We start from the raw sequence: 25,231 nt of genomic DNA, 5'->3' as shown, positions 1-25,231 counted from the left end.
TTTTTTTTTGACTCACACACAAAGACTTGTTTTGTTTTGTAGTGTGATGTACTTTCGGACGCGAGGTGCCATCAGTCGCGGGAACGAGTTGCTATGTGTCAGAAACGGGTTGTGAAACAGGTGTCATGGGACACCCCTCTCTCGAAAACCATCGAGTTTGACCCTAGCGCCGCGCCTTTCTGCGGCCACGAGTTCGTTGTCGCTGCCGGCTGGAGGGTTATCGTCATTCTCGTCGCAGCAGCAGGCTATCTCGCTTGGCTGACAAGTAACCTAAAGTAGCAGGAAGGACAACACAGTTGCCGGTGGAATTCTCACATTTGGTACTTTACAGAATTGCGACCTACAGGAAGTACGTAACCATACTCTGCACAGAGCTATAAAAAAACCGTCAGCGGCTGACATAAGCCCGCTAAGAGAGGCGCTAGGGTGTGAAGATGGCGCAAGTCGGTCGTTAATAGTCTTCCGAAAGGGCCGCTTCCAACGGAACTAATAACAACAATTTTCACGGCATCGGATATCCTCTCACTTCTTTCGTGTTTCGAATTTGATACAGGCCCAACCGATAACAAAAGCATTGTCATCAATAAGCAGACGTGCGCACTCTACGAGAACAGATAATCACCGTGCGTTGTTTACTGGCGACTACGCGGCAGAGGAAAATATCGTAAAACGAGAGGAGTCCACCGATACGTCAACTTAGTGAGTTGAAAACACAACTTCGTAGTTATGACATGACTGCACTGCATCGATCGTAGACACGGTGTACCCCTCAGCTTACGTGTTGCATGTTGTACGATATCGTGCTGCATGCTTGCAGCCGCTCCGGGCGGAAGTGGCTGAAGCGCTACAAAAATTTTGATTGAATGTCAAACCGCTAAACAAAAGCATTATTTCGTTTATTTGTTCAGTTCATCGCATGCAATGAGCCAGGTGTTATGTGCTAGCAGATGATTCGTTACTGCAGTATAAATGTCCGGGCACGTGCATACATTGTTGCACGTGTTCGCCTATGTTATGGAATGGCCAACAAAGTCGTGTGTTGCTGATCTAACGACGAGCAAAAATCATTCAAGTATTTATTCACCTGCAGTTCCGTTTAGCTGTCCTTAATATACTGCTACTCTGTGTCTCCGAGTTGTATGTGCGTGCGTGCACGCATTGTAATTTAAGGCTGAAACTTGAATAATATAAGTATTTAGGAGGAAATGTGTACGCTGGAATCGACCAAATCTACAATGTAAACGTTCAGTTAAGAGTTTGTCAGAGTGTAGCGGACGCCGAAACCGGAACTTCTCGAAGCATTGGGCTTGTGATATGTAAACAAGTTAGTATTATCGCCGGAGAATGTAAATAAATAAGTAATATTATTACTGACAAAAATCTAGCTTGTGTTATATTTGTGTGCTACACGTTTAGCATATAAGGACAACACAGAAGGTAGGTAAGAAGGAAAGAATGCTTTTAGCCACGAACGAAGCGCTTTCGATTTCCAACTGCCACACTTACTCGTCTCTCCATGGTTGCGTTTTCGGTTACTACTACTTTCAACCTATTTACATGCCTTATTTTCCAGTCAGTTAACAAATTATAAATACCGCTACATTTTCTATGTGTCATTTCATTGCGCGACCGCATCAAGCGATCGGTACACACGTAGCAACTGGTTTAGCATGCCGTATAGGTCAAGATGTCGGTGGCCTCGAACGACATTTCGGTAACAGTCGCATCGTGAGCTTCATGGCTGTATTGGCCTTACGGGCGACATCATGAACAGCCTTAATCTTTGCTAGGGAGGAGTGTAAGCCGTCCTAGCATGCGCCAAGTCTTGCCAAGAGCTGCGCGTACAATGATCTGCCCTTAATCGACTCTGGATTTATCTCTAACAAATTAATTAGTTTAGAGAATCAGTTCGTTTTCTGTTCTTTCTTTTGCTTTTAAGAGAAAGCTTATGCCAGCATGGCGCCACGAGATCTAGGCTCAAACCATATTTTAGCGTCGTACAATTTCGCCTTTGGCGTTTTTTTATTGCTGTCGTGCAGGGCGTCCTACAGTGATATGGAGACGTACATGACTGCACCCGTTTCTCGTATCAATATATCATCACCATTCAATGTACATCTACAAGCACATGCGTACATATGATTTGTTTTGCAGAGTCACGGCTGCAGATGACCATCGGTAGCATCGGTGGCTGATTAACAACTTCATAATTCATGTAGCTGGCGGCACCAGGATTTTTTTTATTTGTTTTTCTCCATTAGCTAGTTCGTTCTGTTGACCTGGTTAGCACAAAATATGCAGGTGTTTCGCCTTGTGGTGCTGCCCTCTTTCTGCAGTCTGACTACCTCTTCCTCATTTTTGTATACACACACACACACACACACATACGAACGCACGCACGTACAGAGAAATACGCACGGACGTACACACACATAGCCCAATGGAATCAAAAATAGCCCCTTATTCGTTGGTATTTACAGACCATTCCTATTTAGCAGAGGCAGCTTCAGTGACAGTTGTGGCTGTGGTGACGGGGGTGGCAGCGGCGTCGTCGTCGCAGCTTCTGCCCTAATGGCGAATAGACGATGACTGAAATACGGTAAAAAACGTTCTGCGTGGATGGATAAGTGCTCCTGGCTGCTGCTATTACTGCGACCTGCGGCTAGCGAAGTAGCTATCGTCTAACGTGGGTATAGAATTGCGAAGGGTTCCTGCATCGGCTGAGGCTGATGTCGCCGGCGAACTGGACGCAGCGGCTGACCGCTTTTTCTGGCTTGCAAACGAGTTCCCATTAGCTGCGCATCGACGGGTACTACTGCTATGATATTTCTACAATGAATGTTATGTATGACTGGTGCAGTTATACTAATAGTGGCGTGAACGCTATCTCATCGATGAGCTAGCAATGGTGATATCCATTTTGCTGTATCTAGTTTTCGAATTATTTATTGCTAGACTGCCGGATAGTTTTCACTGCGTGCCAACCGGTACGTGAACGCTCAGGTGACCGTACTTTTACTAACCGGTACCAGACAGGTGATTTCGCTCGCAGCTTGACGGCTAAATAGCTAAACGTAAGGTTAGCGTCGCTTTCTGCATTTACGCCGCCTTGTGCCCCTTTTGTGTGCCAGTTTTGAAGCGGTCTGGGAACGACGATGTTGGCCAGCAGCCGCTGCCGCTGGTGCAGCTATTGTCGCAACCGTGGAAAAGCTAAATTAGTTGGAAGTAAGAGGGATAAGAACAAGGAAGAAAAGGTAAAATAACAAGCTGAAAACGGGAAATACGAAACTCCGAATCGGAGAACCGCGTCCGGCGGCAGTACGCTTTCGTGTTAGCCAAAGCGGCAAGCCGCTATCAGAACAGAAGCTTCCTGTTTACGATAGCACTAACCCGGTTTGTGGAACGTGTTGGCTAGCGTCTCTGGCTGTACTGATCCGCTGATCGCTGGGAGTGAAGCGCGAACATTGGATTTGATCTGTCGCTATTATTATTTCGTATCTCAAACCAGCGCATTCGTAGGGCCGTGTATCCTATCGTAGATGCTGTCTCACAGCTAATAGATAGGGTTGTGCGTGTCGTCCTCCGATCAGCCTCATGGTTCTTTTGTGCTGCCAAAAGAGCGCTGGCTGGATGAGCAAATGAACATTTGTTCGGCAGGAGTAAGTTCAACGATCATGGGCAAGAACAAACTATACTACTCTTGTCAATGTATTCGAATGCCTTACGCTAAAGAGACCTGTTCTATGATTGGGTCGATGGCTTCTCGGTACCATTGATTGTACTCAACCATTGTCTTGGCATTCTTGTCCGCCTCTGCTGAAGTTCTCTGACAATAACAACAACGGCAATGAGAGCAATAATAGCACATCAGTCCAATCGGCTGACCGCGTTGATGTTTTTGTGGTTTCTGTAGCCGTCTATCAAACTTGACCGATGGCGACGCGTAAACCATGGTGCCGTATGACAAGATGACAGAAAAGCACCTCGTGTTGCGTTAATAACAGCCAGACAGCAGGCCTTTCCTGAACGGAGTGTCTTTTTTTTGTTGGCTTCATTGCCATCGTCATCGAACTGAGCAGAAGGGGCTGAAGTAAAGAAAAAAGGAGGTCACTAAAGTGTGGGGGAATTTGTATAGGCAGTTAAGGCGGGTGATCCTAGAGCGGAAACAAGACGTAAGCTGATGCAAACATCGTGCGTTTCTGCCCTGCGAAAAATAGAGGTCGTTTGTAAGAAATTCTGACGAATCATTGTTCTTCACTGCGAAGTATTGAGTATGCCAACAAAGTTTGTAACGTGCACATCCAGCGGCGCAATACTCGTCCATAATCATATTCTAATCAATAGAAGACGAGGAATCAGCGATGATGTAGAAGCATCGAATTGATGTAAACCGAAGAGCTGCAACGAAAGCGACATCGATTGTTTTGTTGTGGTCTTCTATTTTGGCTAGCAACCATTGGAGAGAAGTAGCTTCTTTACAAAATTCTGGCCGTCTACAGACTGGCCCACTAATCAAATAAAGCATAAACTGCCTTCCCAAACGTGAAACGCTTACCATTTTGTCCGCGTATACATTCGATTTTTTCGAAGTTTTCAAAAAAAACGTCCCATTGAGACAGTTCGGTTCCCGGATGTTTAAAAATAAAAGCTTCACAGTTGATTCTAATGATCTCTTCTATTTTGGGGCACGTCATTGTGAGAGATGTTGAGTGTGGGAACTTTTTCTGCTAGACTGTGTCGCCCCCAGAAATGAAATGGTTCCCGGTCGAACGTAACGACTTCCTTATATTGAGCAGACATATAAAGAACCCATTTCGAAAACGAGGGGTCACCGTTGAACCGATGTAACGGGGCAATACGCCATTAGAGTTGCTTAATCAATTGTTCCTAATTCATTATTCGCAAGTATTACAAAATTAACAATAAATTTAAAGATTTCACGATTTGGGTTAGTTCATTTTCCGCTTGTATCGACTGATACGTATCAGTTAAAAATGTCGAGCCAACGGGTAAAAAAATGTTGTGTTCTATCGCGGCGCATCAATGTGCAATTGTACTTAATTCCAGTTTGGCCTATAGGCAGTGGACGTCGTATTAACTAGCTCCCCATCATTAAACTATGATTTCCTTTGCGTTAGGCCAATTAGGCCTTTTAATCGAGACCGTCAGCAGAACAGTTCAATTGGAATTTGGGCTTTTAACAAACCGAATGTAACAGAACAGTTGCGCCTTGAGTATTTTGGAACTGAGGAATGATTCAATGGTCTCAAAGGACGGGACACTTTTCAATTTAATAGCTACGAAACCGGCGCACATATTGCTATCTAGGAATTGAAGCCTGTAAGAGACTGTAGTTGTTGCGTGTCTCTTCGCCATGCCTTAAATAGCCCAAATCTCAACTCGTTAGGAGGATGGAGATCCTTAGTTCGTATTTAGCTAATTGAAAAAATAGAGATATACGAAAAACAGAGAAAATAACAACGTTAACAAACATTGGCGACACCTATTAACTGGTAGTAAATAGAAAAAAACACGGACGATTCGAAAATTTGTCAGAGAAACTCTGCTAACTTTGCTAATGAAATCGCACTACTATACTCAGGCTGGAACGAAAAACCTCGCATTTAAATTCTTGCTTCTAACCTGCCCTGAAACTTTTGCTGAGCGGCGCATTTTTGCCGTCCTGTAAAGCCTGTTTAATATAGTACCATACTAGTCGGTTGCGACGTCCACGTCTTGAAAAAGATCCGTAGATAAGTGTTGCTGAAATCCGGTGACGAACGGCAAGCAAGCTATTGGTCGCTTTATGCCGGCATTTGTCACATAGTCACATGTACAATCTCAATTTCGCTTTCATTTGCCCTCTGTTGCATTAGCTTCCACTATTCACTGACAGAGGGGAAACGTCCTTGATAAATCAGGTTGGAATAGGTGTAGCAATATTTCATTCGAAAACCTCAACGGCTAGCTATACCGTTGAATTATGTCATCGGTGAACTTACAAAATTATGCATCGACCATCTTTGAATGGTAGATTGTACGCATCGTACAATGAGAGTTGCAGACAGGTCGACATGGGAATGCTGCTTGGGGGCGTCATGTTCGATGGTACCCTGTGCTACAAATTGTACTAGTAACGTTCGTTAACAGGAAGGCGCTTGTACCCATCGTTACATAATCTTAACCTATTCTGTAATTAAGGGCACTGGTTCATTGTATATTATGGATGACTTGTGGTCTGTCGCTGACCTCGGAATAGTTGACACGCTCTGCTGATTATGCTGAGCTTGGATCGGAGACCGTAATGGATATACACATATATATATATATATATATATATATATATATATATATATATATATATATATATCGATATAAATTGCCCGAACCGAACAGTTCCTTTGAGATTTTTGGGTGGTAAAATGAACCTGTCAGGCCCATCAGTAAATAGGTCACTAAGAGGGCGTTCAGTGATGATACGAAATGAGGTGTAACTAATGGTGGCGAATGTTTATTCATACGTAATACTGGTTTAGCGTTGATTATGGACATTGAGACATTGTTGATATGACTCGATTAGTCGATACCGAAGGTCTATCAGATAGGTTAGAGAGGTTTTGCCTCTGTTCCTAAACCAGACAGAATAAAATAAGATAGAAAAATACCAATTCAACACTTAGCCTGAGAGCTGCCATCCTTTTGTCGTCGTTCATTTTTCATTCATTTTTGATGCTTGACACTAACTCTTACAAGAGTACCAATGCTCAGTTACAAAATGAACAAATACAAAAATTAGATGTGATCAGCATACAAACATGCGTCAGAGATTCAAACAACGGATCTTGTTTGTCACAAACTGATCGCCAACATAAAACTGGAAAACTATTAGTAGTAGTAAAAACATTCAATATGGTTTCCTTATGCTAGAAAGTTCTAATCTAATCGGATACAAGCGGTACAGACGAAAGACGGCTTTCTTCGTCACTGTCAAGTCCTGGATAACCGCAAGGCCCAGCCTTACAGTTCACAGGAGTACAGAATTGAGACGCCATTTAAATCACTACCATACTTTCGTACGCTTATCTGTGGGATCACTTAATGGGGTAACTTAGCAATATAAATCACGAGATTCGCTAGAGTTAGACAGGTTGGCCTCTGACCACATATTCGGTGGCCCTCTTAGACGTCTCAGCATTTTAAGAGAGTCGTTTTACCCACCAAATGGCGATCCTGGTCCCATGGCAGTACCGCTCGCTGGTAGGGTTTAGATACTTAGATGACGCCAGCAACGTCGGCAAGAGAAAATCCGTGGTACTGGAGTTGTCAGAAGAACAAACGTTTTTAGTTGAACAAGCTGAACGACGTCGTTCCAAGTGCTGTTTTTGACGCTGTGTAAAAAGATCCTGTTGATCGTTGTCGTGTTCAACAGGGTCATGGATCTGGGCTTGTTTCATAGGAAAATCCGGCTAACGTGTTCAGGTAGAAAAAATTGTAGGTACAGTTTATAATTATGCTGAAGCAACGGGATGATTTCCAGTGATTGAGCATAACAACAAATAGCATGAGTACTAATCGTTTATTTTGGCATGTGGTGCAGTGGCAATGTGGCGTATGTAAAACTTGGAGAACTACGATGTTGAATTTTGAATGAATGTTCTTTTATTCGTATCAGAAGCTCTTCCCTCATTCCAAATGTAATAATTAATTGACTGTTTTTTTTTTCTGTTGTTGCTTGTTTTTCCTGTTGTTCTGTTATTGCTTTCTCTTATTGATTACATGGGTGATTTCAGCTGGACAAGGAACGACTTAAAAATGAGCGGTCCCGCCGTTCAGCCATCGGTGGGCCCGCCCCAACAGCAGCAAGGCATGCTACATATGCTCTACTTTCAGTACAACTATAATCCCTCGACGGTGCTAACTGTGCGTGATCGTCTTTGCCACGCGCTTTTTGTTAAGGTCAGCCAAAGCTATTCGAGAAGGGTGCCTCCGTCTGCGCGGGCTGTTCTCGAATACGCGCTCCTTGCCGTGGTAAGGACACGGATTTTTGTTTTTCTTCTTACATATTATCGGTCCAACTAAAATTGCGAGAGAGGAAAGGTCTCCGCAAGGTAGAGCTCTTCAACCTATATTACGAAACGTGAGAACAGTTTGGCGCTGAACCGCTGGTTTGAACATTAGTTTATTAGTAAATGGCACTATTGTTGCACTTCAGTTAGAATTGACTGGTAAATTGTATCAGTATAGCGTAATTACAATGTGACTATTTTCGGTCGCATTTATTGAAACAGCAGAATTTATAGGATATTTAAAAGTGAGAGAAAACTTATCATATGTTAGCCAATATCTAACAGTTTCTTCCGAATATTTAACGGTAAGCTTACATGTACAATAATGGATTTTACTTCGTTTTTCTGTAAGTACATATTAGGGTAGTGGTATTTTTTCAAAGCTAAAAGGGGAACAATGCAACAAACGTTTCTTACGAGTCATAGCTTTGTGGTGAGAAAAAGACCCCCGTTACCATTCAAAAGGGTTAACCAAAAAATTAACATCCTCTTAACTAAGCACAAACGCCGCTGCTTAATTATATATATTTACAAAGTCAAGAGTAGAAACAAATTGCCGGAAGTGCCATGTTTAAACGTGTCAAATTTTGGGTTACTTCCTGTGAAGTTACCTGACGTTCGGAACGCACTGTGCATTGTATATGTTACTTAGTACCAATTCGAAAGGTGTATCTAAACAGGAATGTTTCAACACATATGTTCGAGCAGTGCTTCGTACATCTGCCACTGCTTCTTGATGGTAGGCAATATTCACATATATACATATACACATAATATATATACGTAGAAAGGTGCACGTACAAATAAACACGCCATCCGCAGTTGATCGCTATAACACCACGATCGACGACGACATGGATGAAAAGCCCAAACTTTGTTACTTGGGTTTCAATCGAAAGCATTTCGCCCATTTGTTTTTCTAGTTGTTTCAATTAGCAGCAAACACAAGAGTTACGTTGACCTCAGGTACAAATCAACTCATTAATAGGCACTATTCATGGGGTGCAGATCGCAAAAATTGCCGACTGGCAAGCACCCTATGTTTAACTGGAATCAAGTTTTTTTTTTGCCCTAATACGAATGGAGAGAAAAAGAGAGAGTTATCCACACGTAGTAGAAATAGCTAGCAGTGAACAGTACAGACCGGATGACGGACGTAAAATAAACATTCAATCTGATGAATAGCTCCGTATTCTATTACTTGCAATGTACTAAATCTCCGCTACGCCAGCTGTTGCAAATTTGTCCTATGTACAATCCATTTCTAAGATCTACATTTTGCTCGAGCTGAACCGCTGGGCTTCGTCTCTAGTCTGCAGGTCTCTTAACATCTTTTACGGACAACCGGAGTCATAGGCTATCACGAATTTTTTCCTAACTGTATCAAGGCTTTTACGCTATTATTACGCAGGATAATCATAGGACATGCTATTAGGAATCGCTTGTATACCTGTACCTCGCAGTAGCTAACGATACGGCGATCGATGCGCTTTTCGCCACGCACTGGCTAGCACGGTCCCTTTGAGTAGAATTAAACAAAGACGTAAATCATGCAAGTTATAGCTGATCAGACGACGATACCATCGGCGAAGTTTTAATGCAGTTATTCTCTAATGGGGCACTAAGTTGTCAAGGGAGGAAAAGCTGTAATCGTACTGATGTAGACAGACTGAAAGAAAGTGTTGTGTATAAAAATTTGTATGGAGCAACATCTAAAGCACAACAGAATGTCTAGAAATAAGAGCTATTGGATGTTTCTGCGTTAGCCTTTGAATGGGCTATACACTCTGCTATAATTATAAAAGCAGATATCAACGAACCGTTTCACAGAAGTTCTGAAGTGAACTTGTGATCGTTATACGTAACGAACGCAATTCGGTTTTTTCAAAGCGAGACCTAAGAATGGGGTAGAAACAACCATTCGAAATTTACAATTGTTTCGCTGATGCTTCGTCGATTTGCAAAACAAACAATTTATCTGCCGTTATACAACTGGTGGAAGGCTTCATCTGTGCCGCTTGTGCAAAGCAATCGATCTTTCTTCAATAGTTTTGGGGGGTGTGGTTTCGAAGTTAAGCGACTTCAGTTTTAGGATGCTGTCGCAATCTATTCATCTTCGTCCGTCCGTGCACATTTTCTAGAAATAAAACATCTAATTGTGCTAGCTAGCGAAAGAAAAGGGATAGAAGAACAGAGAAAAATTTTTAAAAGACACATGTTAAAGATTCTATACATTTTGCATTTCGTCGCGACTTTTTTGCTTTCAGTAATGGCACATTATAGTAAAGGCAGGGATTTTCTTTTATGCTTTCGCCATTGAAAAACATTCGAAGCTCTCCTTCAGCTTGTTGATACGTCCCGCCCGTTACACGGTGGCGTGCAGCACTTCCTGATCCACAATCGGCGTTGATGGCCTATTGTTTGCTGCGAAATGAAAAAATTACCGTACACATGCATCTATCTTCACTGTGTTTGCATAGCGTCATTATAAGGTTGTATCATTTGCGATAATGCCAATTCGATCGGGGGGACTTTGCTGAACCCCTATGCGCCAGACGACGCTGTCGCGGTCGATTCCAACGGGCTTCGCCCGCAAATGTCGATCTGGCGATGGCCTCTGTCCACATGGCTCCATACAACAACAGAGCCTCTGGTAACGATGTATATATATCCGATGCAGCTATGAATGTTGTTGAAATGGTAACGCCAACAGAGCCATTGGTGCTCTACAAACAAAAACGAAAACGAGACAAAAAAGAAACAGGCTTTTCCCAAAAAAAAATCTAAATTCGATCTATTGATGTCGATATCTGGCAAAGATCCCTGTTTTAATAGCCAGCTTTCAATTGTCCTACGGACGCGATCCTATGAGGTCACACCGCCGCAGTCTAATAGGATGTATAGCGTTGTATTGTATTTCAGATCGTTCAACTTGAATCTTGTTTCAAAATTTTCATCGACAACCCATAAGAATCACCGGAGTGCGGCGGCCAATACGTCTTAGCTGTGTGTACGTCTAGTTTCTGACCATGAAATCATCTGACCACAGCAGGTCTTTGCAATCATCCCTGTTGTCGTTGTAGGAGGAGAATCTGACTCGTATGTGGACCATCTTGTGTGGACTCAACGTACACAGGCTTTTACGCCACTCATCGATTTTGAATTAAGGCGCGAAATCAAAAGTTATAGGTCAATGTGTAAATTCTATTTGAGTAATAGTGTATATAATATTTAAATAGTATGCTTTAAGCAAAGGTAATCGCATGACAAAAGGTGCGACTCCAGTTGCCTTGTTAATACGATGAGGTCCAATCAGGCCAAAATGTTGAAAATATAAAGTTACCAGGATAGAATAGTGTTAGAGAAAAAAATGAAAACGACGTACATTTTGAAGTTTTCATACTGTCATCGGTGCACGCCGAGCTGCTGTCTGCCGGAAGAGGTGTTGTGGTAATAGAACGATTTTAGTTACTACAAGGCAGGGTACCGTACCATATTTACACACCATGACCTAATTGAAGCCACCTGTTTACCTTTATTATCTGGCTCGCTACGAACAAACACAAATTATTTTCCGGTTTTTTTTTGCGTCACATTTTCACGTTGGTCAGGGTTCCACGATGAGGAAAAATTTACCCAGAAACAACAATTGACGTTGGCTTCGTTAGGCGGGAGCTGAAGCGCGAGCCGAAAATTGTTTGTGCTGGTCACAGATTTGTGTTGTCGTGACGAACCCAGCTGTTGAGTAATGCATTATGCAGTCGCTCGTGATGTCTTCGATGTTTCGGCATAAAACGCCGGAATTGGCTTACTTTTACTTCGTGCGCGCTATAGCTGCGGTTACAATGGATACCGAATTGCTCAGGTAACTTTGGTAGTGTATTTGCCGACGCCCCGCTTGCGAACATTTGAAAGCTGAAAGCAGTAAAAGGCAGGGGTAATCCTTTCTTCGATTCAACATAAAATGATATAGGGACAGAGAATAAGGAGACTTACTCAAAGTGGAATTCCATTGGGGATTATCAAGATGATAAGTGCGCGTGTAAAGGTTTTTATGTGTAGTTTCTTTATTGTCGTTTCGTTTTTGCGTTTGCGAAATGACTCGAAGAGTTCAATGGCTCAAAAGATCTTCACCTATTCCTCAACGGTGTACAACAAGACCATCGTCTTCGTTGATAGATAAATACATACATTGTGGTCTTCGGGCACTCCCAGTAAGGGCTTTGTTGCTTGGGAATAGCGGGAACTAGTAAAGAAAGGTCTGGAAAAGTAAAGGTAATGGTTGTTTCTTTATCTGGTTAAGCAGGCTTATACAAAATACATGTTCAGAGTTTAGTATTAGCGTAAAGTCTCTGTCATGCCTATGGCCAAGTGGGATCACCTGGCTCGTTCTAACATCGTCTTGGAAATATCTAGATATGAATTTTTCAGTTGAATGTCGTTTTACTGGGGTGAACGCATTATTACGGCCACTAACAAAAGATAGTTCCGCATGTGGCTATATATTTCACGCACACATGCAGCTGCTTATAGCCCCTTTCAGAAACTGATGCGTTGCTGACTGAGTTATTTTATTAACACTTAACGCAGCAGACCTTCCTTAGTAATAGCGCACTAATCAAACCTTTTCGGTGCCTGCCTGCCATCGTGACTCGTAGAGTGCATCGATGAGGTGCTATGTACCTGACAACTTAAAGATGCATGGAAGGAGTACAATAAACGCCGCCGCAAGGCCGCCGTAATTTTCTATACGTGTTCTGGAAATAAAATCTCTAGTTTTAAGTAAATTATATATATGCGAGAAGTCCTTCGTTGGTTCAAAATCGAAGTCAGTGTCCTTACGATAACTCATACCTAATGTCCACTGTTTTCCTCATCGTAAATAATCTGTTTCGACAAAGCAAGGATCAATGTTTTTAACACTCGGTTCCAAAGATCGGTGTTATTGGGCACTGTCTGGTGGGTAACACTTTTTTAAAGAAGCACCGCGTATTCGTTTTTATAATGTTTTTTTTTTCTTTTTTTGGATGTCGCTATACTGCATCAGTTGTGTTATGATGAAGTGATGGAGTGATATGCTCTTTTATGTTCGACATTGGGACAAATTAACTGTTGTGCCTTGGGTGACGTGTACTATAAAAATCGAATAAGTATTATGCAAAAATAAGTTTAACTATTTGGATAGTTGAGTTCTAGATGACACGTCAGACATTATTGAAAAACGATTCTCTGAAAAGGTTTCTGTGGAGGTAAAAAAATCACAGGGGCAATTGTTTGCCGCGCACTTATTCCGTAAAAGATTAAAACGTCTATAAAAACGTAAGCAGTTCCAAGCTGCTAATTGTATACCGCCTCTCCGTTATGCAAGCTAGTTCAGTCAGATCATCGCTGAGTTCCAGATTTTTCGGATATAAAAATGACGTTTGTTGTTTCCATCATTGACAGGTTTATTACCGTAGATGGCTTCCACTGTATTCTTTGATGACCCGCAGCCACGTTTCAAATGGCAATCGGGCGTTACGAAATCCCGGCGTTACGGATTTTTTGTTTTGACGTAAATTGGCCAGCCATGCATGAAAATTATTCGTGACGATCAGATACTTATTCTGAAGATCAGTAAACTTTATGTTAACGCTCTTTAATTGCTAGTTGGCATAAATAAATACTTAATATATGTATTGCCATAACAGATTAAGATATGGGCATAAGATTTTTTGTCGTCCTATAGGTAAACTGAACATGTAAGTTGTTCTATGATTTGAGACCACTGGGCAATGGATTTCCATGTCTTGGTTGGGTTTTTACGTCAGCACATTACAGAGAGTTAACTAATGTCTGATCTCCGTTTGTTTCAGGCTTTGTTATGTTTCGCGACATTATCATATATGCACTGCGCCTTTGTTCGCAGTCCAATAGTTTGTCTCGATCACGTTAGCCAACGGTGGCCTCAGGATGGGGTTCTGCGAGTTGAGGTCGTCCGCGATTCTAAAGCGCCGGTAAAGGATCAGCGATCGCTTGAAAGAAGTTATTTAAAAGAGCTAGCCATTCGTCATAATCTTGGAACTAGCCATTTTAGGTGAGCCTGATCCAACGATATGTATATAACGGCCATCTGTGATTCATTGTTGAATTCGTGATTTATTGTAGCTGATATGAAGAACTAATGCTTGTTTCGTGAAGACTTTTATAGAATAACGATGTTGATAAATATTTATAATATATAAATATATAAAAAAATATATAAAAAAAATAAAATAAAAAAAAAAAAGCCGATCGTTGGCATGATTATTCACCGGTGATACTTGCTAAAGGCCGGCCCGACAGATTAAAATATTCTATGATTTGCGCAAAATTCGTTCGAGTAGTTCTTATTTAATTTATTATTACTTATTTAATACCTACATAGCAGCAATGTCTTTCAGCATCAATCACGCTCAGTTCTAAATAACTTAGTTTGCACAAAACAGCATCATCATCATATTTACTCTCCATGAGCGAATCAGCGTTACCAGGAACGTTACCTGATGTACAACTAGTGATCCTCTTCCCGTCAAAGTAACAGCAGGATTTCTATCAGCCGATATTTGTCGTATGTTTACTTTATAGCATTGTATATGTCTAATAAAATTTTCGAAGTACCGACGAGTTAAGTGGCCCGGACAGATGCAAATAAGTGCATGTAAGTTATTATGGGTCTCAAGGCTGCAACATTTGTAGGTGCCCTGGATAGTTTACTTCGCCGTTCTTAATTCTAGGCTTTAGCCCTACCCCGTTGCGGACATAAAAAGAATATGCCATTACCAGAGGCCAGTGCTCCTTGAAATACGGTGTTTGTAGAACATTCACTTTTGGTTGGTCCCTTACTGACCTATTGATGATTGACTGAGCTCTTTCACACTTCAAACAAAATCTCGGGAAAATGAGACATTCCAGGACGACAGAAGGCAGATCCGTGAAAATTAGTTTAAATTGCCACTTACCTTGCTGACTGCCTTTGATAAAGTAGCTACCTCAACGTCTAGTATTTACTTGCCCCTTTGTCGTGCTATCGCTTTGCCTTCATTTAACTATTGTAACAAACAAATGCCTATGATAACCGCTAATACATATCGAAGTAATAGCTACACGTATATTTTTCGATCAAAGCGAATCCAAACTTTTCGATACGTGAAGATTTGTCGAATGAGGCTATGAAGCTTTTGAGGCCCATCGGACAGACCAGGGGAGTGCATTCGTATTGTAATATGGCATATGCAGGACTGATGTTCACACTGGTTTTACAATGAGACGTCAAAGTATTTTTAGCCCAGATGAAATGATCCATCCTTCTTCATACTGGTGACCGTCTAATTTGGTATTCAGCTTCTATACACCTAAATAAATGCTTTATTTATTTGATTAATTCAGTTTGTTTATTCATAGCAAGGTACAAGTCTTCTGAATATTTTCGTGTACATACAAAATCTAAAAAAGATTTATTACGATGAAGTCTTCCCGGATTGCTTGAATTTGTAAGTAATTAGTTTAACGCAAACATCAGTGCTTGAATATTTGGCGGTCAAGCTTTCTGCCTTCGATTTTATCATTTGAAAGGTCATGACGAGGCAATTTTTGGTCACAGCCAAACTCCCTCAATGCACGGCAGTATGAAGTTCGATTTGAGCAAATTTTTTGTAAAATAAATTTTCTTTTCTAGCATCTATGACATTGATAGTGAAATAATTATAGTGCGACGATTAACGGAGAAGTTTTTCGTCTATGTATTTTTTTTTCTATAAACAAAGTTCATGGTTAAATATTGTCGTGATCAGTAACTCTTGTAGCATGAAGTACTTGGCGAACTTGTAAAACTTGTTGCGAGCCATGAAAAGGGAAACAAAGTTATGCGCTTTACATCCGTAGGCGGGTCCACAAAGCTGTTCATTTTTGTCGGCAGCCACTGAAGGTTTTAGCGGGAGAACTTAATGATTTAAAAGCAGAGAACTGTCGTAAAGTGTTTGCTTAAAATGTTAAGCAAAACATGACATGCTCTCCTTGGGCGTTCCGTTTCGTCAAGAACTATGAAAAGTCGAGGCATAAAAAGGAATCGATGACTTCAGTCTTGGTGGAAATCTTTAACAGAACGAACAAGTGTTGATTTTGTCGGTCCCGTTCGTAACTGCCCATTTGAAAGTCAAAATGGTCGTGCATTTCCCTTCGAGGTATTGCCCCTTTCACTCGGTATATTAAGTACGCTCTTTCTACGTATTTCATGTAGGCTAATATATCAAACATGAAAAGATAGTTGATAAGATTTTTTCATAAAGGAAACAGTTAATCCGGAAGCATGAATCCGAGGTAAGTGATTGATAGACTGAAGTAAAGATACGGTTTGAGACACGAGACCTTGTTACCTGTGCGCTCTTATGCAAAAAATACGTGTATGTACAAACCAATATAATCATTGCCAATCCAAGTTTGATTGTATCCTGTGTTACTTGGTCTAACAATGCTCGAACGATTTGTTTACCTGGTCTCTGTTTGTGTTTATTATATACAAATAGCATGTCTGAAGTGGAGCGTATCATGAACGCGGATAAACAGGACAAAGATCACGACTACACGTTTTCTCTAGGCCAAATTTTTAGTGCCGTCACAGGCAAGATGCGCGAAGAATCCAGTGAGGCCAAAAAAGATTCCACGTTCTCGATACCAAAGGTGAGCCTTAGAAATCTTTATGTTCCGAGTTTACGTCCCGTTCCATCAGAGCCTTCAATGTCTATGTCTATGCCTGGGTTCCAACCTAGACCACAACGTGTCCCTAAGAGACAAATAGGTTACTAGGTTATCACGAGAGCCTTACGAACTTGCTAAATAAATATGTAGTTCTGGTCGATAGTGGGAGCCTTAGCATCTCATATCCATTGATCCGCTTTGTTAAACAATACGCTATCTGTGTTCTCCTCTTGTGTAGGCTTTTTTCTTCATAATTTATTGATGGGATTTTTAATAGGTTAATTCATGCATTTGAAGGGTCGTGTTGAAGTTAGGATTTCTTATTGGCACTACTGTCTTATTATGTATCACATGTGCATGTGGCAACTGGGCCTTTTTGATACCATATGGGATTATGAGCTAACTATACTTATTCGTGGGTCACGTTAGGTTTCAGGAAATTCACTTTATAGACACATAGAATAGACATCTGGTCTATTTACTTCACTCGACTAGAACTCAAATTATACTATAGAGCGATGAGTTCGCTAACAACAAATAGCGTATGTTAATATCTTGAAACGTTATTATAGAATAGATGTTACATGATCACAGTTCAATAGCTTACTTAAATACGGATATGCCGATATAAGCTACTTTGTTGACCAACCGCAAATGGTATCTACAACCACTTGGCCATCCTTCTCCTTTAACTTTTCAAGTCAGTGTTCACTAACGAATGGTAAACCTATGGTCCTGATATATTGTTTCAGGATCTACTTGGCATTAGCCAGCGTTCCATTCTACTATCGCATATCGAAGGCAACTTAACAGAGGTATCAGAGCTACGCATGGCCTTACAAGAATTTGAACGCTATAGACGAGGGGTATGGCCCTCAGAAGAAGCCATCGTCGAATACAGCCTTGATTACGGCATGCTACGACTCGCTCCAGCTACGCGAAGTAAACTTAACGTTCCCGTTTACCACGTCACTCTCAGTAAGTTAAACCTTTCCCCTTCTGCTCTTCCCGCAGTGCTTGCTATTATTGAAAAAATTACTTATATCGTCTTCGGAAGTTCGTAAACGTTTATAATTGCTGATTGGCTGATATATCCTTGGGCAGAAAGAGCATTCTAGTAAGATTTGCAGTTTTGTCAAAATCTAAAGTGGAGGCATGATATACTGGTTATGATCATTATCTATCGTCAGCGATATTTCCTCCATGTAAGTTATTAAGTTAAGGTTTTGAATACGTACTCGAAATGACTAATTATTTTAATTACTTATATACATAACATATTTTATAATATTGTCCATCGGAACATTATCGACCGTTCCTTTTGTCATATTAGCTTATGTTTTCAATGATACCCTCAGGATCTTACTAATATAGCTCTTTAATATGAACCTGTTTCAAACAACTTTTTATTTTATACGTAATTTCTCTTTCACTTTAATTTCTACTTTTATATATATATATATATATATATATGTATATCTTTTTGCGTTACAGATTCGGATTCCGATGCCTGCTTCGGCGACTCTGTGAGCCGATTTGTCTTACGTTATCTTCTGGGTTATGGAGATATTCTGATGAGTTCGCTAAAACGATTGGCTGAGCGCGAGGATAATAAGGGCTTCGTGAAAAACGTTGTTACTGGGGAACATTTTCGTTTTGTTACAATGTGGACCACGAGGACAAGTTATATAACTGCTGCTCTAGTCATGATCATATTTGTACGTTGACTGTTCTAACTTAAAACTTTCTAGGCACCTTTTGATACATGCGAGTGATGATTTGCAGCTTACTTGCTCATATATGTAAAAAATTGATAGATTATTATTATATTAAAATGCAGTCAAATCATGTTACTCGACCGACAATTCCGATGATCGGACTTTGCTTGTAAGCCAAACCTTGAAATGTATATCCGATATCAAACGAGAAGGAGCGAGGACTATATAATAGAGCAGAAACGCTATGTTTAGCAAAGGGAACGTTCGATTTATCGTTTCATCATCATCATCGAAGGCATCTGGTCCGTTCTATTTGACTTCGCAAAAATTCTCCGTAACGGATGGGCCTACTTCTCTCGAAATAAATCACCATATACATAAGTTCAGCAGCTTTACATAGGCTGCGATGTAGTTTGGCTGAAATTGTTAAATTTACAATTATGGGCAGAGTAGGACAAGCTTTCGTACGGATGTGCCAGTGTAGGGTCGTAATATTCTGATAGTTTTTTTTAGTTGCCTTTACATTTTGACACTGGTCTACCGTTCTCAAACGTGAAATACATATATTTTTCGTGTCTATTGTGTGCGTCGCTATGTAAATTTCACGCAGTTGATGTTAACCCATTTAAAATGGCAGATTCTCAGATCTCCAACAGCTATTCTTAGCTTGATTTCAAGAAGATGGAAAATCTAAAAATATACTAACATATTAACTCCTTTCTTAAAAATGAAGCACCTTGGGTATTAAACGATATTTACTGCTGCTAAAACCATTTCGTTTTTAATGGCCGGCTTACTTAAGCTCTCTGCTAGTAGTCACAAGTGATAATCCGACTCGAAGCGACATGGGGATAACTCGATAGAATCGTTTGTATTTTTTTTTTTTTTTGGGTTTTGGGATGCGGACTAAATGGTCAACGCTAAATTGAAATCAGACCAATATGATTGATCTTTAGATATACTATGGAGCGTTACCTTTTGGCAAGCAGTACTTATAGCTATTTTTGCAATTATTGTAGACAGATTGTTGCTTATTAGATTTACAATTTTTTCTCTAGGAAAACTAAAGTTATAAAACGTTATTCGAAAAAAAAAAAAGAAAATGACGAGTATTTTGATGTTCCGTTATTTCACAGGATAGTTAACTGTACAGAAAATACGCTTATTTGCTTTCGGTCATCCTTACTACTTTTTGGGCATATTATAATTTATAATATTGGTACATAAGTAAAACAATTGTTTATATAACAAACGGCGTAGCGTTTCACCTGACCTCTAGCAGTAAATAAATCTATTATGTGACCTTGTTCCATCTCCCAACCAGTTTGTTTACTCCATTTCCCGAGACCTTTTTAGCCCTGGCATTGAGAAGTTTAGTAGGTTTTAGCGCTCTCTTTTTTATCAAATATGCTGCTATAAATTTAGTTCGCCAGCAATGAGAGAAGGTCTAAAGGCGCGAGGTCCAAACTATACTGTGAACGCAGATGATTCCTACTTGAATAACTAGAGCGGAGAGGAGAAAGATGACTGACCTAGTCTATCGGGCCTTTTCTGTTTCTTAGCCCCGTACACTCGAGGTAATTAGGCCATATAGAAGTCTTTGTTGACCGTGTATTTTTTTTGCAAGCGCTCCTCGGTCCGAAAAACGCAAAAGATGCCTTAATCAGATGTGAATCTAGCTTAACATGGTGCTTAGGTGTATCTCTCAAAGCTATCCATTCATTTTGTTGCTTTATACCGAAAAGGCTAAAAAGACACATTTTTTCGTCACCTGTCATTGTGGCTGCGTGAAGTGGCGAGCTTATTAAAAGGTAGTCAAAAGTCGCTGCTCGTTGTAGACTTCACTCAATGTATGGAGTGCAATTTTTGAATATACTCCACTCAAAATACCTGCCAATGATCTTACGACTGCAAATTGCCTAATCGGCCAATCCACGGTTGTGTTCCTTCAAAAGCGGCTTTGATAGTTTTTCGGCCCCGGCAAATAGCAAAATTGAATTGGTACCGAATATGAAAAGGTAAATATGGATATGGATAAATAAGGTCGGAAGGGAATATTTAAATTATCACGGATTAGCCACGTGTAATGAAGCTTTTGTTTCCAAAATGGCCCGGCACACGTCCTCAATGTACAAAATACATGTTACTGTCGTCTGCAATTATATAGGAAACTGTTTTTCTGTTTTGCGAAATATTATACTATTAAAATCAATTAGAGTCTAGTAATTATTACAAAAGTCTTCTACAAGCTGTATGTTTTCGGTGTTCTCCGTTAGGCGACAAGACTTGCTGCTAGGAGGCTTCACGCCTAACGACGTAAGCGACCATCGCCGAGTATTTGCTTTGCTGAACCTGTAGTTTCTATTCGAAGTTTCACTCACAATTATCTTTTGTGCTTTTTTATTCACAGACACTGTCAATATCAATGCTAATGAGATATACTCATCACCAAATCTTCACGCTCATAGGTAAGTCGCGTAGCGTACTTCGACCGTCTTTTGACTCGGTATTACGATAGAAAATAGCTTTTCTACATAATAGCGTAAATTCGGAGAAGTTGAATCGTCTTATATTTAGTGAATGCTAGACAAAATGAAACTATGTTTAGGAAAAGTTGAAAAGGTAGAAAAAGTGGACAAAGGAAAAGGAAATATATTTCTGTGCCTTTGCTTTTATCGGTTCATGTCACAGTGTTCGAGACCATGTTATTATATAGAGTCGTAGCAGCTAGCTATTTCTGCTACTCAGAAAAATATAGTTCAGAACTGGTGTAGCATTTAACTAAAAATACCGTTCCCTATATATTTGTGAAAATCGTACGCGGGCTAGTAGGTTTACTAATTAGACCAAACTTGCGGCTGAGAAGCGTGCGGCAATACGATGAAGTGTTACACCAGCTGTCAACCTTTGAAAATCGGCACAGCGTCTGTGTGCCACTACGGTGCGCAATGTTAATTCCGTCTCAATTACCAATAAATATCTTTCTCCATCTCTCAAATCTAATTCGTATTCACAGTTTATCCTTGCACCCAGCAAGCCGGGACTACTTCTACAAAGTGCACGATCCATGGCATGCATTTCCCACCAAGTCGCTGGGCATGCTGCCTACGTGTCCTGGTTATGCATATTCAAGTGCATTGGTAACGTATTATCCTATGGGGACCACATCTAACGCCCTTTTCTATGTAGCGGCACCAGCAACTCCAGGAAGCGCCTGGATGTTTCGTATCGCCTTTCTTTTACGATTCAACAACTTGTCTCTTAGCCCAACTAGCTGCAACTTCGAAAAGAAGTTGTTCGTTCAACAGTAAGATGCCTGTCAGCCTATGGCCTGCCGTATGCCTGCAGCCACTGTAAACACTGCCCGTTTTCGAAGGCGTCGCCTGCATGAAGCGGGTTACTTCTGTCCCACCGAAACCTGGTTATGAAAGCCGTCAGTTCTGAGGTATCCAAACTATGAGGAAGATTTACTTGCATTACATGTAGAGGCCCGAGCGCTAACTGAAATGCTAGCGTCGGTAAAACAATTAAGGAAACACTTCTTCGTACACCTTCCCTGTTGTTTTATAAGAAAAGCTGAACTTTTTTGAGGTCTCGTGAGAGACAAACTAACTGTCAGATTGAAAATGTCACGTTTACTCCCCCTTTCCCGACCGATCGTCACTTACTTAAATTTGCCTCCATCGGTTATAGCATGCAGGCCATGTCGTGCAATCTGTCGCTACAGGCTCGTCCCGTTTAGCCCCACGCCTTCGACTCGCACTTACATGTTCGCACACGCTTCCACAGTGATAAGCTTTGGCTGTACCCGCACGAACAAGGCCGAAAGAATTGAGCCTCCTCTATGTGCATTACTGGCGGCTTATTAACTATGTCATGGACTAGTTCAAGACATGGCTAGAGCTCGGCGAACGGCAGGACAAGTCCCACGTTGGTTATTCAAACTGCTAGCAACCATAGCAGTAGCAATACAAGTAATCCCCACATAAAGCATATTTGCTATCCGATGGTGATTATGGACTGTTGTTGCTACTGGCCGTTCGGGTGACCTTTGAGTCTAGTCCAGCTCGTTTCCTGTAGCTAGCCCTGACCAGTTGACATTATTCGACCCATATATTCTTTGTCGCACTGGGTGGCGCCTCAGAGCCAATGAACAGTGAGCTGAATCAAAGCGGGAGCGTCTTTCCAAGCCCAGCTCAGTAAGATTATCATTCCCGTGGGCCATAGTTAGGTGATCATAGCAGACCCATATTGCGCCACTGCAACCGAGCGCGGTGTCTCCTACTTCTACTACCACTGAGAATACACCGACGGCTACCCCAAGTAATAGCAAGCTTTCAAACATAAGATATTGTGTCTTATTCAAAAGAAACCCCCTTTATACCAGCCATCCGACGGTCCAGCGACAAGGAGTTTGGACCGATTTCTAGTCTAGGGGTTATAGTATGAGCTCCGTTTGCATCGTACGCTTATTTCAGTATCAATCTGTTGTCAGCCTTCGACCGGTAAGTAGATCGGTTAGCCTCTTGTCGGAGTCACAGCTCAGCGCCTTGTGTAACGTTAAACGTTGAATAACATCTGGTCAGTAGTCGATGAATGACGCTGCAATAGCGATTCTACTTATTTTTTTTTAGTCGCTGCTTCCCCACATTGTTGGCCATATAGTTGTTGATGGCCAATGGGAGGAACGATAATGACATCAAATCTATCGAGGCGTAGGATGAATGGTCTGGGCGTCGCTGACGATGACGCCGGTAATAGCGATACGAGATAGAAGCGATGATACAGGGGGCGGCTGTTTTGGAGGCGTGAAGGAGAGGAGCTAAAAAGTGGGCGGGACTCAGGTCGATTCGGATGCCCCAGGGCCAGTGAATGCATAGCACGTACCACGCTAGCTGAGACATGCGGCAGCAACAAGCAGTTAGTCACCAAAGCGGTTAAGGGATCTTCCCTGTAGGAAAAGCTAACTTCCTTCTTTTTTTTTAACGCCGACGTAAAGGGTAAACTGAAAAGATTGGCAGATGCCTTGGGAAGCAAGTGTCCGACCGGAGCTCCTATTAGTTTGTTGTTAGCGGCTTCTGTAGCCGGATCCTATGTTACGGCATCGGATACTTTACGTCTGCCTCCTATTTCATTCTTATCATTACAAAAAGCTGGCTTGGAGCTCTTAGAAAAGTTCACATATATGTGAAATCCACCCGAGGCCGCCAAATCAATTGTGCTTGTATAGCAATGAGACGATGAAAGTTCGCAGTTCACGTATCCAACAACAGGCTATTGCCAGGCGAGATCAAGGCGATCGAAAAACCCGACAAGATTATGTATATATAGCTGGGGGGGGCGAATTCCCTTTTATACTAACGAATAGCCAGCTAAGTACCAATGAACCGAATCGGACAAGATGGCCTGAAAAGGATGCGGATCAAAATCCCAGTCTCCCGTAGCGGTAGTACCAACGAAGACGGTGTTGTCCACCGGTACTCCTAGGACCGAAGCTGGCTTTCGTGTCCATTGGGAATTAGGGGTTGGGAAATATGTAGGAACTAAGAGTAGGAAACAAGAAATAAATAGAGCGAAACCGTAAAGCCTTTGGTAGCTGGATGGTATTTGATGATGTTTTCTCTGACGCTCGACAGGCCTTGTGTAGTGATGGATAAAGCTGTAATTTCATTATTATTGGCCGCTCTGGGGCCACAGGACGGAACAGAGTTGACTACAGCCAATAGCTTTGTAATGCCGGGAACGAATCAAAGGAAAAGTGTTCTTTTTAGGCCAATTGTAAACAACATGTTATTATGGTGTTATTTACAATTTGTGTAGCTATTATCTGTTAATACAGTAACTAATTACTGTCATTGATACTGTGTGTTGGTGAAATACGCATTCGATACTGAACCAGGACGCAACTGTTGCCTTTCTCTTGTGGATATATAAGCTGTAGTTGCTAAGGCTGTCTCGCTCAAGCTAGTAACATCGTAATGATGTAAGCAGAAAGGTAAACAAAGTTCAGCTATCCGATTCTGAACTCTGAAAAGTTAAAATCACCCCGAATGGCAACTGAAACCGGTAATATTAGGTATAATATCTGATAAGCCTCCACTAAAGTTAGTGTTTTTTTTTTGTTGAATCGGATCGCCTGATGTCAACGATTAAGGCCATGAGAGGGGCTTTCCAATTTGCATGCTATGACAAAATGACCCTTACACGGGTATAAGATCAAAGGAATAGTCGTTTAAGAAGGTGGGAACGAATCCAGGCAATGTCTAGATCTCATTTTTGCAGGCGTGACGGTACGACGTAAATAGATAACGTTATGGTTACGCCGGTTACCATGCTTGCCGTTGCGCGAGGTAGCTAATAGTCTAGCGAGAGGATCCATTATCTGTCGAGAGTAAATTAACTGAATCCAGTCGAACCTACTGGTGCGGGTGGTTTGTCTGGAACAGAAACATATAGAGCTGCAGAAATTTCTAAGAGAAATCTCTGGGCCACCGTGGGCGGGGCAAAACAGAGCAAGTTCGACGGTTCGATCCAGGTCCTTGAGATTTTTGTTTTATTTTTTTGGCATTTTCCCCTTCGTCGGGTCTAGTATCGACTCGCTATCCCTTAGCTATATAGTGATAATAGTGCTTCAGTCTATAACGTGTCTAGCGGGGATGCTAAAGAGCAAGCACCTATGGCGTAGTATCGTTGGCCAAACTGCATTTCGAAAATGAATAATATCTAGGTAGA

The 25,231-nt window shown here is 41.4% G+C and overlaps 1 protein-coding gene across 8 annotated transcripts in view; it reads left to right on the top strand.

The window, feature by feature from the left end:
• The window catches only part of LOC111245418 (membralin), a 73,932-nt gene that overhangs the window by 40,965 nt on the left and 7,736 nt on the right, over nucleotides 1–25,231 (top strand). For 4 of the 8 annotated variants that reach the window (XM_022793769.2, XM_086979912.1, XM_086979914.1 and 1 more), the window contains 6 exons: nucleotides 7,791–8,028; nucleotides 13,922–14,142; nucleotides 16,610–16,763; nucleotides 17,534–17,759; nucleotides 18,276–18,499; nucleotides 20,910–20,967. In XM_022793769.2, the coding sequence (XP_022649504.1) occupies nucleotides 7,813–8,028; nucleotides 13,922–14,142; nucleotides 16,610–16,763; nucleotides 17,534–17,759; nucleotides 18,276–18,499; nucleotides 20,910–20,967 (1,099 nt within the window). In that variant the 5' untranslated portion in view covers nucleotides 7,791–7,812. Of the gene's footprint in view, nucleotides 1–42; nucleotides 1,325–7,790; nucleotides 8,029–13,921; nucleotides 14,143–16,609; nucleotides 16,764–17,533; nucleotides 17,760–18,275; nucleotides 18,500–20,909; nucleotides 20,968–25,231 lie in introns of those variants that run through there. The other 4 variants (XM_086979909.1, XM_086979910.1, XM_086979911.1 and 1 more) reach the window with 3 other exon arrangements.

Source organism: Varroa destructor, unplaced genomic scaffold, assembly GCF_002443255.2.
Source record: "Varroa destructor unplaced genomic scaffold, Vdes_3.0 BEIS01000002.1, whole genome shotgun sequence".
NCBI classification, from domain to species: domain Eukaryota; kingdom Metazoa; phylum Arthropoda; class Arachnida; order Mesostigmata; family Varroidae; genus Varroa; species Varroa destructor.
This window is presented reverse-complemented; position numbering and strand designations above follow the sequence as displayed.